The 14,265-nt window shown below is 50.5% G+C and overlaps 5 protein-coding genes across 5 annotated transcripts; 3 read left to right on the top strand and 2 right to left on the bottom strand.

Moving 5' to 3' along the window:
• Window positions 1-83: 83 nt before the first annotated feature.
• Window positions 84-4,890, top strand: GT037_008581 (uncharacterized protein; the record flags this gene model as incomplete). Its single annotated transcript, XM_038933628.1, has 5 exons — window positions 84-719; window positions 1,438-2,406; window positions 2,462-3,645; window positions 4,069-4,195; window positions 4,594-4,890. The coding sequence occupies 5 exons, from the start codon at window positions 84-86 to the stop codon at window positions 4,888-4,890; spliced, it is 3,213 nt and encodes a 1,070-aa protein (XP_038783593.1).
• Window positions 4,891-5,412: 522 nt separating this feature from the next.
• Window positions 5,413-6,348, bottom strand: GT037_008582 (uncharacterized protein; the record flags this gene model as incomplete). The annotated part of the gene is made up of 1 exon (XM_038933629.1): window positions 5,413-6,348. The coding sequence occupies one exon, from the start codon at window positions 6,346-6,348 to the stop codon at window positions 5,413-5,415; it is 936 nt and encodes a 311-aa protein (XP_038783594.1).
• Window positions 6,349-7,738: 1,390 nt separating this feature from the next.
• On the top strand, window positions 7,739-8,677 carry GT037_008583 (uncharacterized protein; the record flags this gene model as incomplete). The annotated part of the gene is made up of 4 exons (XM_038933630.1): window positions 7,739-7,913; window positions 8,041-8,118; window positions 8,173-8,463; window positions 8,532-8,677. The coding sequence occupies 4 exons, from the start codon at window positions 7,739-7,741 to the stop codon at window positions 8,675-8,677; spliced, it is 690 nt and encodes a 229-aa protein (XP_038783595.1).
• A 467-nt stretch (window positions 8,678-9,144) lies between these two features.
• Window positions 9,145-10,446, bottom strand: GT037_008584 (uncharacterized protein; the record flags this gene model as incomplete). The annotated part of the gene is made up of 1 exon (XM_038933631.1): window positions 9,145-10,446. The coding sequence occupies one exon, from the start codon at window positions 10,444-10,446 to the stop codon at window positions 9,145-9,147; it is 1,302 nt and encodes a 433-aa protein (XP_038783596.1).
• A 1,039-nt stretch (window positions 10,447-11,485) lies between these two features.
• GT037_008585 (uncharacterized protein) lies at window positions 11,486-13,310 on the top strand (the record flags this gene model as incomplete). Its single annotated transcript, XM_038933632.1, has 2 exons — window positions 11,486-11,992; window positions 12,153-13,310. Coding segments are annotated over 2 exons (1,665 nt in total), but the record flags the coding sequence as incomplete, so codon positions are not given.
• Window positions 13,311-14,265: the final 955 nt, after the last annotated feature.

The following is a 14,265-nucleotide window of genomic DNA, read 5'->3' on the forward strand; positions in this document are numbered from 1 at the left end:
TGGTCAAGTCCCATATCTATAGTCAATACTCTTCTCTCTCACCCCAGACCTCTAAACCTCTCCATTTCCAGGCACCCGGCACCATGCCAGATTCAGACCTCGCCGTTTCACTTCTCAAACCCGAGGAAGCAGATCAATATATGCGTATACGGCACGAGGTCTTTCGCACCACCATCAACAACATCCTCTACTCTCGGGGCGAGCCATCTCAGAAAACACTCGACAGAGTCACAGAAGATATACGTGATGGCGTAATCAACAAGGGCATACTCTACCTCAAGTGTGTCGATACCTCGACTGGTGAGATGGTCGCAGGGGCACGTTGGCGCTACGTCAAGCCCAAAGAAGAAGGCGCGAAGGAACGTACCTGGGAAGAGGTAGATGCTGGTTTCACCATCCCAGAACCGTACGACGAGAGTGACCCAGAGCTCTTCAAAAGTCTCTACACTCTGTTCAACTCGAACAAGCGGGAGATTCTAGGCAACAGACCCTACTATGTGTTGGATACGTTAGTCACACTCCAAGCCCACGAGAGAAGAGGAGCCGGAAGCATGCTGGTAAGATGGGGCTGTGAAAAGGCGGACGAGGTCGGTGTCGAAGCCTTTCTCGAAGCCAGTCCCATGGGGGCCCCAATGTATGCGCGACATGGTTTCCAGCCAGTTAAAGAGGTGAGTATCGATCTGAGACAGTGGGGTGGAAAAGAGTTGATGAATTTTATCGTAAGTCCCTTTTCGAGTCCAAATCTACCTTGCAATATGTCTAACGCCATCGTAGCTCATGTCACGACCTGCAAATCAGTCATAGTCATCAAGACAGGAATGAAAAAGAGGCCAGTTTCATCATCTCTCTTTATTTGCGTTATTTGCAGGCTATCGTAGTATCAACATAAGTGGTATGCTAATGTCACGTATGATGGATGTTGCAGACATGAGCATTTTACTAGGGTTACTTTTCTCCCACAATTCACGCAGCAGATTTAGACATGAATCGATATGGTTTCATATATTTACTGTCTGTTGCGTATGTCAGGAGTCTAGATACGCTGAAATTTGAATCCATTGGCGAGGATTTGAGCGCAATGGCAAAGAGATTCAATTCCAGCATATTCGAGGAGTAGTATCTCAAATCTTAGTGCTCACAGTAAGAATGTGGCCCGACAGAAGCCATTCATGATCCGAACGACTTTACGTATTTTTCGTATATGCTACATTCAATTTGAGGCACCATCGGAAAAGCGTTTACTCCGGAGTCCACACGTCCACACCCCGGCGGGTTTAAGGCCCCCAAGATTGGCAACACCGTTTAGCGCATTGATGAGTAAGCCCGACGGCCGTTCAACTTCGCGCATACCGTCTTCGTCGCATCTGACTGTACTTCGGTATAGTGACTGCATACTGTATGAGCACGTGGAGCCATACGACCTCGTCGTCCGTCAAGATGGTCTCAGCGCCTTCAGACGCTCCTTTGGGTGCATCTCATCCCACCAATACTACCGCCCAGGAGCCACCAGCACCTAAGAGCTTCTCGTGTGTACTATGTGCTCAACGAAAAGTCAAATGCGATAAGCGGCCGGATGGTTGTGCGAACTGCACCAAGATCCGGGCTCGATGTGTTTACAAGGCCCCACCTCCAGCCCGACGAAGAAAGAAGGGGGTGCGCGAAATCGACGTAGCTACCAGGTTACGCGTGTACGAAGACGCGCTCCGCCAACTCGGAGTGGAGCCAGAAGACTTGGTCAAGCAACACTATGCGAAGGCTACACGTGGTGAAGAGTTGGTGACTGGGTTCAATGGTTTCTTGGAACCACATGGGCCTAGTCGAGCGCGAAAAGCACACGTAGCATCCGAAGTTGGTGTCCTCGTGTTGGAAGAGGGTAGATCGCGATACTTGGAGAACGGATTATGGACAAGCTTGCACGCTGAATTTCGTGAACCCAAGGACATCCTCGATGAGTCTTCAGATGAAGAGGTGTCCGGAGGTAGCTACGATGTCCCACTATCTCCGTCGGCCACGGATGGCGCCGCACTGGTCATGGGCGTGCACTCAACGTCGAGCAATCTTCTGTCTCTACACCCGAACCCGGTCCAGATCTTTAAGTTATGGCAAAGCTATCTTAGAAACATTCACCCGCTGGTCAAAATCTGCCATGCTCCGACGACTCAGCAGCTCATTTTAGATGCAAGTGATAATCTCCATGCTCTTCCCCGAGATATCGAAGCCCTTCTATTTGCTATCTACTGTATAACTGTGGAGTCGTTAGAGGATGTTGAGTGCCTGTCGATACTGGGAGAGCCGAAAGGCATAGCGACTCAACGATTTCGGCAAGGTGCTCAGCATGCATTGGCCAATGCAAACTTCTTGAGGAGTTCCAGTGTCATGCTGCTACAATCGTTCACTCTATTCGTTGTAAGTTTGTGGATATTGAATTTGATATTCAAGTCTGAACGCTAATACACGATAGCTGTCTCTCCAGGACTTTGACGCCAGAGTGATCTGGATCTTTTCCGGTATCGCGCAAAGGATTGGCCAACGCATTGGTCTTCATCGCGATGGCGACACTCTAAAGCTACCGCCATTCGAAGCAGAGATTCGTAGGCGCCTCTGGTGGCAGATCATGGTGCTCGAAGGCTCTTCCCAGAAGCTCGCTGGAACTGGCACATCTGGTATGATCCTCCGAGGCGACGTCGGAATGCCATCCAACATCAATGACAGCGACTTATTCCCAGGAATGAAGGAGATGCCAAGGGAACACGACGGCGCAACCGACATGATGTTTTTCCTTATTCGATGCCACGTTGGAGATTTTCTCAAGCGATCAGCGGAAGACCATACTACTTTTGATGGTCTTTGGCACCGACTCAGCACAAGCGCGGTACAAGTGGCTACCAAAGACAAAGCCATCAATGAACTCGAAAATGTTTTCCAGCGGAAATTCCTACGTTATTGCGACCTATCCATACCTTGGCACCTACTATGTATGCATCTCGCCAAGTCTGTCCTCTTCATGATGAGGTTCATGGCTCACAGCACCGACTCTTACAACGTTGATATCTCTCCTAAGGAAAAGGACATGTTATTTGATCTGGCTCTCCAGGTCGCGACTTCGCAGAACCTGGCATACACTACGAAGGAGCTGCGTGGCTTTAGGTGGCATGTCAACCTAAATTTCCAGTGGAAGGCTTTCATATACCTTATCTCTGAGCTCCGTCATCGGACTGGAGGAGAGAAGGTAGATAATGCTTGGGCAGAAATTGAAAAGAGCTACACTTTCCACCCTAGTTTCGATAGGGATCTCTCGAAGCGAGCACTTCCTATAGCCGTTGACAACCTCACGATCAAAGCTTGGGGCGCCTACAAAGCAACGCAGGGCGCGCTATGTACTTCTGAACCTCATTTTATTGAGCTTATACGTCAGCGTCAGCGGCAACGCCGTCATCCAGATCTGACCAACTCTGCCATCACCAACACAGCCCTGCCGGCAATGAGTTGGAGTAACGAGGAAAGCACGATCGAGGATCACATTCAAGAGATTCCTAACGCAAACGATGCGAACTCTTTCGACTGGGACGAGTTCAATGCTAGTCTAGGTCCACCGGATGATGTAATGGACCTGGCGTCTTTCGAGTTTCCAGAGCCAATGAACTGGTCAACTCTGGATGATTTTTTGGTTGACTTGCGCAACAATGGTGATGTAGATACTAGTCTTGTGACTTCTGGAAACAGCAAGATATGAACTCGTCACAATATCAGGGTCTATAGTCAACGGGAGCAAGGCGGTCCGTGCTTGCACTCACCTTCACTTTCGACTTGGACAGAAAGCTTGCCTTGTACGCTCAACATCCCACAGACACTCGACCTCGTACTACACTACAGATATGTCGTCACCTCCATGGCCGAACACGTCGTCACCTCCACGCTCAAATAGTTCGTCACCCCCATACTCAGATAGGTCGTCACCTCCACTCTCAAAAATGGCGAGAGCTTCACGTCTTCAGGTCGTAGATGCAGTCGAGAGGCAAGCCTCCCGCAATTTTGTGGCCCCACCGAAAGAGCTGACCCCTCTCACAGCTGTCTCACTTCGGGTGAATATTCAGATCTGACTATCCAATGCGGCGATGACGTCTACAAAGTCCACAAAGCTGTCGTGTGCACACGTGCAGGTTTCTTCGCTCGAGCTATCAAATTCGGTGGCAAGGTAACGAAGGTTTTTTAATTTATGTTATAAAACCTGACAACAAGTAGGAGGCTCAAGAGAACGTCATCAATCTCCCTAAGGACGAACCCACAACTATCACTTCTCTCGTGAAATACTTATACTCAGGCACATACAGTGAAGACGTCTTGAGAAACCTGGACCCTGAGCATACGAAACTACACGACGCGTCGAACATGGTTATTAGGCGAATCCCAGGTTGGTGTCCTATGTACAGTCTCATCTATACACATGATTTCCCCCATACCTGTTTAGATAATGTATGTAACGATCGGCGTTTGTGCGCACACCACCTCTGCACTATCTATTGCAATTCCACATGCCGAGCATTTGTCTGCAATGAATGCTGTTTATTACGAGTTCCCGGATCACCTTCACAGCTCCTCAGTCATTCGAAGATGTACGAGATTGCCGACAAATATGAGGTCACTGGACTCAAGAAGCTGGCATGCAAAAACTTCGCGCTTGCTTGCTTAGCTTTTTGGGACGACGAGGCATTTCCCATTGCCATCAAACATGCCTTCTCTACGACCATAGCCGAGGATAGAGGCTTGCGAGACGTCATCATCAAGACCGTCTCTGACCACGACTCACTCGTATGCAAGGCGGAGATTCAGGCTGTAATGCTAGAGCACAGTGACTTAGCTGTAGGTGTTCTACTGAAGAAGGCAGGCTAGGATAATGTAGGACAATAATCAAGGGCGTTTAGCAATGCCAAACCACCAAGAGATGAGAGATGCGCTTTAAAGATGATGTGCTATCGGCTCACTGTAGTCTCCACTGATAGGATTCAGTCTACATACACAGATCTTTCATTCAACTGAATACTAGCTCCGCGTATTGCTTAGTGTACCGTGTTTCAGGGCACCATAGTATGCGGTAGAAATTGACCGAGTTCGACATACTCACAACCTGGTCTAATTGGTGTTCATGTATCTCTTCCAAAACTACCTCGAGATTACGTCTTCGTCTGTCACATATGGTCATGTTGGAAGAGAAAGGGCAACAGGCAGTGGTCCCAGGATGATAAGACACAACAAGTCAACCTAGTAGAAGCTGTGTGTATTGATTTGAACTCAACGTCTTTATTATACACTTGAATTGCTGAATCTATATTTTGAAAGCCATTACATGAACCCCGATATGCATATTACATTAGGTCTATCGTCTTCTTCTCATAATTCATAAATCAAAAGCCTCTAGTTGTAGGTGTAGACAGGCGAGGCGGGAAGAGTGCCGAAGTCACCAGAGCCGAAGGGGCTGCTAGGAGAAACCTTTCCGCCATTGATATCTGACACACCGAACCAAGCAAGCTCAGCACCCTTGTTGACTGTGATGACAGCGAAAGCAGGAGCGGGCTGCGCAACGTATCCCCAAGAGATGGTCAAGTCAGATCCAGTGGTGCATGGCTGGTTGGACCAGCTCTCACTAGCAGCGTTGGAGCCAGGCATGCGGATAACAGTGCAGCGCTCGGTCTTGCCGTCTGCGGTAATAGCGAAGTTGTAGTCGCAGCCGGAGTTGCCCTCAATACAGTAACGAGTTAGGTCCGAAATGGTCCAGGTCTTGCCCTCCACAAGCTTGGGGTTGGAGCCCGGTGCTGCTGTTGCAACAGGGGATGCGACGGCGGATGGTGTAGGGCACGATCCAGGGTGGGCAGGGTTGCAACCTCCTGGAATGCCAGGGATGGATGTGAAGGTCGCGGCGGGGGACTTGGTGGTTGTGTCAAAGTAAGAAGAAGGGCACGAGCCGGGATGAGCGGGGTTGCAGCCACCAGGGATACCAGAGATGGACGTAAAGGTAGCGGCAGGAGCCGCAGTAGTGGTATCGAAGTACGAAGACGGGCATGAACCTGGATGAGCCGGGTTGCAGCCACCAGGAATGCTTGAAGCGACTGGAGTAGCAGCTGAAGTCGACTTGGGCAGAGCAGCAATCTGGGAGGAGCACCATTCGCGGATGCGAGCAGCGTCTTCACCGTAACAAGCGGTCCGATCGCATGAGCATATGACTTCAGCAGTGCCCGCAGCGACGCACGCGTCGTAGGCAGTTACGCATTTGTCGTCCTGGCGCGCGCGGAAAGTAGGAGATGCGGTCGCAGCCGACAGCATCAACGCAATAGCGGCGACTTTGGAGAGCATGTTGGCAATTGTTCGTATGAGCTTCGTGTGAAAAAGGTGTTTGTAGGATGTGTTGAGGAATTGCTGGTAGTTGTGTTTGACTGTCGGTGGAAGAAACGGGTGAAGACAGTCGACGATGCGATGGCTGGGCTATATAACTTTCGTGAACACAGCCGTGAGGATATCATTCTCAATTGATGGCATAGCCCGAGTGTGACCGGATGTTCGGAGAAGGCACAAATCAGCACGACCTTGCTTAGCTTTCGATCCATGCTGTGGCAACCATGAGGCTCCCGGAGCGGCGATTTGACGCTCATTGGCTGAAGAGCTGGAATTTTACGACATTCGGCTCTTCTTGCGCCGCAATACGAGGCACAGTCGTATGAGCGACTATCATGACGATGCTTCGCTTGACACGAGGGGTGTCCCGTGGTTCGAGGGTCTTTTTCGATAGTTCGGAAGCATTCCGGCGAGGCCTCATGGGCAGCTATCGGCTGGTTGCTCCATAATTAGGACCACGCTAACGGCTAACAGATGACAGTTGAGCTTGAAGAAAGCTTGAAAGGTGATCGCCTCGTCTGTCATCCGAGCAGCGGTGACAAAATAGGCAGGGTGGCTGGTAAACGTACGAATGGAATGGACATCGGGTTGGTGAAAGTCCGAATACGACTTCACTAGAAGTCTGTGGGTAGTGACGTGGTAATCGTCTGGCGGACGATTCTCCACAGGAAAATAGGTCAACGGCAGAGGCCGCCCTACTGCGCTCGAAAACCATCACCGAGTAGCTTTGCTGAAGGCACATGGTGTACGGTCACCATGTGCATCGATGGCCGCAATGTGGAACATCCTCAGGTGTAGGACCATGGACCGGCCGTCGATGCGTGGTACATAGTAGATCCCCGTGGGCAAAAAGCAGATCATGCCGCGCAGTGCGAGAAGATTCGGGCTTATGGCATCGTTTGACGACATGAATTCCTATCATCTCTCATTCCTTGACTTCCTCTCGTTTTCTCTATTTCGATCTCGGAAAGCAGCTATCCTCTGCCATAGCGGAGAAGGTGTTCATCAAGCAGCGGTGCAAGCAGACTGGCGCTTGATGTACATGTACGACGTAGCCATTCAATTAGAAACTCTTCTATTCTCCACCTGGAACGAATATGCGACACAGTAGTATGAGACAAATTTGACGAACTTCGAAGGCTGGGAAAACGGGTTTGGGCGCGCTGGGCGAGTGGGCGATGGCGCTACATCACATCCACGCTAGCCTAGCCGGTAGCTCAAAGCCACGCCGCTCGTTTTCCTGTAATCGTCATCGTCAACAGCAAGAGGTTGGAATAGCTGGCCAACAAAGCTTTACCAAACACCGCAGACTTCCAACCAAGACCCACTATCAGTAGCTGAGCTATACGATATGGCTCCTTCCACTGCCGACACTCCCGATGTTGATAGCCCACGTAAATTGCCTACAGCAGAGGAGTTGTCGGAAGCGCTGAAGATTGATGTATACGACCGAGACGGCAAGACCAAGGCGCTAGGTGACCTTGTCAAAGGGCAGAGGACTGTGTTGGTATTTATCCGGCATTTCTGTAAGTGTTGGGTGATATGACTAGTGACAGCCCTGGGCCCACATCATGTGTAAGGGTCGTCAACTACTGGAAACTGTCAAAGAGACTAAGACTGGGATACAAGAGGATGGAGCACTGACATCTGCAGGGTGTCTGAACTGTCAAGCGTATGTTCGCTGTATCAGTGAATCTATACCACTATCAAACCTGCCTGCTAATACTCAAAGTACGCATTACCAATGGAAAACTAAGATAGTTTCAACTAACATATAGCACCCAGTCCTTGTTGTAGGATGCGGCTCCTACCAGCCCATTGACACCTATGCTACCAACTCATCCTCAAAGTACCCCATCTACACTGACCCAACACTCCGCCTACACAAGCTCTTCAAGTTCAAGTCGAACCTAGCTGAAGGGAAAGCTGGCGATGAACAGCGAGATTACATGCGCAATGCGGGTAGTACGATGTCCAGGATCTTTGGTGGCATCAAGGGCGCATTGGGGAATCTGCAGCATGTGAACTCTGTGGGACCAAAAGCCTTGAATGGTGGTGAGGTGGTTTTGTCTGCCGGTAAGTATCACTAGATACTGGCTGTATTGTACCTTCTCAACTATGGTACTAACAGAGATGGTGCATAGATGGCCAATGCGAGTATATGTACCGCATGCAGAATACGGTCGATCATACCAACATTTCGGAGTTGGCGAAGATGATTGGAGCCGAATACAAACCTGTAGATGGCGAAGAGAAGAAGGCGCAGACTTGCAACGAACCGGCTACGTGAGTGTTTGGAATTAGACCCTACCATGAGAACCGAAGACAGCAGACACAGGTTGTTGTATAGGTTCGAAGACATCTCCAGCTCTCTTCGCATCTTTATGTTGTGATGCTGTAGCATCAGACTGCATAGGGGATATAGCTACCTTCGATAAAAAAGAGAAGACGAGTGTCTACCTGCGACACTTATATTTTAGACTCTTTATTATTATTATGCTCCTTAAAGTTTTTTCTTATATAAATATTGTTTTAAACACATAATCTCTATATCTCAGGATCCTACTATAATAAATTAACAACCGGTTCTATTTGCCTTGAAAATATGCATGAGAAGGTGGTCGAGGTCTCAACATGCAGACAATTCACAGGAGATAAGAAGGATATCAAGAATTGTTAAGACAAAATACATTGGCAAATTCATGGGTATATCTAACATATCGGTGATCTAGTAAAGTCATTACGCAAGTCCCAAATCTATATTTCCTGTCCAGCGGCAGCGATGTCTTTCGCTTCATCCCTCATTCTCGCAACTTCTTCATGTTCCTTCTTCAACGCTCTCCAATCGAACTTTTCAAACGCAAAACTCCACGTCTTCTCGGCTACACTCAACATCCACTTGCTCATGGGGCCAATATCGTTGCCGTGGAAACTCTTCCTCCCCACGTGCTGAACTAGGGGAGGGGTGATTGCGTATCTCAGCTCTCCTCTTTCGTTGGCGAAGTCCTCCGTGATGACGTCCATGTAACCGAGATGGCGCTCTTTGAAGTAATCAACGAGTTCGCCAGCTTTGACGGTAGGGAAAACGAAGGCTTGGCTGCAGCAGGCGAAACGAGGCATTTCATGGACGCCGACAGCCATGGGTTGGACAGTAATGCGACCGAGACCGAAATACGTAAGAATCAATATGCCAAGTATGGTGTACATTGCCAGGAAGCTGCGGGGTGTCACAAGGGCGAGGGTGAGTTTCGTAGTCGGCTGTGCGAACCGAAAGAAGAGAATAACGATGGTTGGCACCATGGCCACGTATGCCGAGTTTTTCAGGTATGTTCTCCACTCCTCAGCATTCCAGCCCAGGAACTCTTCGGTGTAAAAGAGGCGCAGATAGAGGAAGTCGGGTTTCGCCCGCTGCAACGCTGCCTGTTGCTCTGCTTCCTGAATGGCAGAGAGAGTACGGTGGTACCAACCATCCACGGCTACGGTATCGTCTTCGAATAGAGCCACATAAGGCGTAAATTTCTCTGTACACTTGTCCAACAGATATTGGTAGTCAAAAAGACCCTTCTCCAAAAAGTTGTTTCGTGCTTCCATGATACGAATGTACTGCATGCGGTCGAAGCCATATCCGTAGGTCAGTACTTCATCGGCAAGACCGGCCAACCACTCCTCGTTGTGTGCAGGATGCGCTTCGGGGTTCGAGTGCGGTATGAAGACGATCAGGTATATCTCCTGCCGCTCTTCGGGCGTAAGACCGTCGAGCAACGAGCCTACAGCGTCCGGCAGGTATTGAGCGCCGTCCCGTTGGTATGAAGGTATACCCACGCATAGTTTTCGCTGCTTCTCACCACCAGCCTTGGTCACGTTGGCGGGGTTGTAGGACGAAATAAAGGACTCGGCTTGCTGTCGTCTGATGGCGGAGTAGCGGGGGGCATAGCCTTTTCGTGGGTTGAAGAAGACGGATGTAGGGTCGCGTGCTGATATCGAGTTTATTGTGTAGAAGAAGCTCACGGCAACAAAGACGGCGATGCCTATGACAAGGCGTGAGGGCGAGAAATGCATCATGTGCGGGTAGTGAAGGAGAGTGAAGATGGGGCCAGGGTATTATCGCATCGCTAATCGAAAAGTGAAGGTGGAAACGAAAGTAGGGCCGGGGGGCAGGTCATGTCATCGTCAGTGTTTGTGGTGGACAAACAGAAGGAGAGATGGGGAAAAAAAGACAGGAGCGACGCGCGCTCAAGATGAGGCGGCTTGAGTGGCCGGAGCTGAGGGTCCACCAAAACGGCGGATCTTGCCTTACGAGGATCTGCCGTGGCTGACGAAGGATAAAATTAGCAGGCCAGCATGTGCGTGGGTCGATGCTTGCAACTGCTGCTGGAGCTGGTGGCGGTGACGGCAACTAAGACGACGCGCAAGATTGCCATGGCTGCCGCTGAGGACGCAATAAATGAAGGCCATCAATGCCGAGTCAATAGGGGAAACAAGTAAACAGTGACATGGCAGACTCGGTGCCACTCGGTCATGTCGGCGGTACTCGCACGTGGGTGCCATGGTGGTCAGTCATGTCATTGCTCTTCATTTCAAAGGATCGATAGGAGAATTCTAGGGACGAGGCACGACGGGTTGAACCGATGGAATTGGCTCCTGGCGCCTCTCTAGCGTGACAGTGACAGACGGCTGCGACTCCGCTTCATCCTTCGGTAATTGGCAGACGTTTGGCAACACCATATTGTTTTGTTTCATGATAAGATTGCCGAGTCTACAGGACTGCTTGGTGTCTTGCGCGCTTTCCTGCACCCAAGACCACGACCGCCTCTCACCACATTCATGTCAAGATGCCATAGTCGCTGTAACACGTGCGCACGCATGTTGGCGCGCCACAGCCGAAGTGGCGCGATGACGAACATGGTGAAGTCGACATCTCATGCCCGCTGCACTGCGCATGCATCGCATTGAGTCACACAACTCCATCGTCGCTGCTTTGTAAACATCCTCCCAGGGCTTGTAGCATTGGGGCGTCTTCTTTGATCCAGTCATAGCCGTTTGACTCACCAGCCTTGATCCCCCGCTCACCTTGGAATCACTCATATAGCGTACCAGACAGCTTCCGCCTCGACGCGCACGACCTTGGAAGCAGCAGCCCTCGCTCGGTGCCATGCCCAAGAAGCACACCCCCTCGTACACGACTGCCAAACCCTCCTACGTCCACCCGTCGCTGCAGAGTTCGCGCTCCCCCGCTTCCTCTTCGTCGTCGTCTGAGCCCCAAACCGTCAACCAGCGCATACAACAGCTGCGTCGCGAACAAGCTCCCAGAGCAACGCCCGAACAGCGAGATGAGCTCACATCGGTAGTAAGCAGCCGTACTGTCCCGCCGGAGCTGCGGCGCATATTGCACATACCCGAAGTTAATGCTCCTAAACCAAAGGCCAACACACGGGCGCGAAGGGTCATGGGCGGCGTGAGACCGCCCCCAGGTCCTGCCGCACCTACGAGCTGGTTGCAGACGAGTCGCCATGCACCAGCATATACGAGAAAGAGGAAAGCTGAGGCAGACAAAGGGGCCGTGAGGTTTGGAACGCTGGCCACAGTGACCAATCAAGAATACAAGGTACGGCGCTCCCCAAAACGTGGCTAGCATACGGGAGAGCTCTTCAGAGTATACCTTTGGCGCAAGTTTTGGTGTCCAGGGAACTACTCATGAAAACGAGCTCCTTCGTACTGGGTCTTCAAGGCTTAATCGTCCAATGCAGGCTTCTTACTCATGACAGCGCCTGCCACCGCCGCGAAGCCTCATCCACTACTGTCTACGGTCGTTTACCCAAAATTGGGAAGAGCTCATCGAGTACGAACAGCACTACATAACATCCCTACCGACCTCACTGAAAGAAGCACTGTTGAGTTATTTGACATTATACGGAGAGAGGGGAAGCCTAGACTTCAAGTCGCTCAGAATCCTGTTCCAAGATGAAGAGGGCACTGGTACAACAGGATGGGAGGAAGTCCAATTCCTCGATCTCGGCGGATTGTTGAGCGAACGCTTCAAGATCAACGATATTGGAAAATGCGTCAAGCGTCCTAGTGCTATTGCCACTATGGATGTTGCGGCCCTTCGCGTCACTGACGAAATCGCCGAGTCCTGGGAAGAGGAGGTTCAAGAGAGCGTGACAATTCCCTCGGTACCAGCGATGAAGCTCCAAACTCCCTTTTTCAACAACTTAAGCCGACTGTCTCTTGCCCATCCTGGGCAATGGGCGTCATGGCCCGATCTGCTTCGCATCTCGCCGAACCTCAACAAGATCACACATCTCTCCCTCGCTCATTGGCCCCGTCCCACAATGACACCAAATGCCAACACCACATCGATGGTTTCCCAACAAACAAGTGTTTCACTAGGAGGCTCACACTTCTATTCCGATCTCGACGATGACTGGCATGAAGCTACCAACATCTTACGTCGCTTTTCAAAAGATACATACTCGCTACAGTGGCTCGACTTAGAAGGCTGTAACTGGCTTAAGGCGTTGACATCGCATCCCGGCCGCACAGCAACGGATACAAATACAAATACGGAATGGAACACACAAACTGGAATACCCGGTCCAGATTGGAACGACGCCTGGCGCCGTATAACCTACGTTAATTTCTTCCAAGGCTGGATCCCAAGCGACAGTCAAAGTCTACAGAATATGCCTGCGGGTATTGTACCAGTGCAATTACTCCGCTGGCTAAGGGACAACAAAGACAAGGAAGGTGTCAAATGGCGTCTGAATCCACAGGAAACCGGGCATGCGGTGGCGGAGTGGGTGAATAGAGAAAAAGTCGCTAGACTTGTTGGCATGGACATCCAGGGCATCCGCAAACGAGGCGAGGGCGCCTGGTGTCGCATTGACTTTGGATGGGGAGCTTCTGGCGAGAGGGTGGTCTGAATCGAATGGAATACGTATTCAATGCAATTGTCCGTTGATTCTTCTACCTTTCTAGCTGTGATGCAGCGTTCAAAACTGAAAGGCAGTATTCAAGGATATAGGATGACTACCGCTGACATATGTGTGCCGATATACCCGATAGAAATGACATCGAGCAGCAATGCGACTATTCATAACCTTAATCTCCTGAACCCCTTTAATCAGCGTCGACACTTTGATGATTGTTGAGAAACTACTCCTCGTATCGACAAGATAGGGCTAATGAAGATCGCATACCCACATTTTGTACTAGCTGACTCGCTAACGCAGGTGCCTCCCGAGTTAAGCAGTGGATGGGTACGTGCGGTCATACACCGTACAAGCATGGTTGGGTATGGTGGCTCTTTTACGACCATGGAGGAATCCATTTATTCTTGGTACTTCATGATGCTGGAGCCAGCGACGCGCAATTTGAAGCTGAGGAGCGCTGACGAAATTGGCTGTGCACAGCCAACGCTACTATTCATAGACTGCGGGGTTTGGACTGCTGTCCTAGTATCGACGGTCGGTCTGGATTTAGATGCTACTTCTTGTAGTCGATGCGGAACTTCCGAGGTAGCACAGCCACATACTGCATGCAGCTATAGCATGGAGAAAGGTGCTGTATGGGTCAATCGCTTGTCTATTAGCTGACATTGCGCAATATACACTGTAACACATTCTAATTCCGGGTACTGTTAGTTCCAAGACGTTACGTTTTGCTTCTCCCGCTTCAGAAACCGTGAACTCTAAACGGCATGAACGGCAGCGATGCGCGCGATTGTTTGCTTTTCGAACCCAAGACTTGACTGCGGGTAGGCCCAGCCGAGGAACGGAGCGCTTCGGTAAAAGACTGTTCCCAGCGGGTATCTGAAACCGTGACACACGAGGCTGTAACGTTTTGTGCTGACAAGAATTGGAGGTCAAGAAGCTGACG

Source organism: Alternaria burnsii, assembly GCF_013036055.1.
Source record: "Alternaria burnsii strain CBS107.38 chromosome Unknown 744, whole genome shotgun sequence".
Classification (NCBI taxonomy): domain Eukaryota; kingdom Fungi; phylum Ascomycota; class Dothideomycetes; order Pleosporales; family Pleosporaceae; genus Alternaria; species Alternaria burnsii.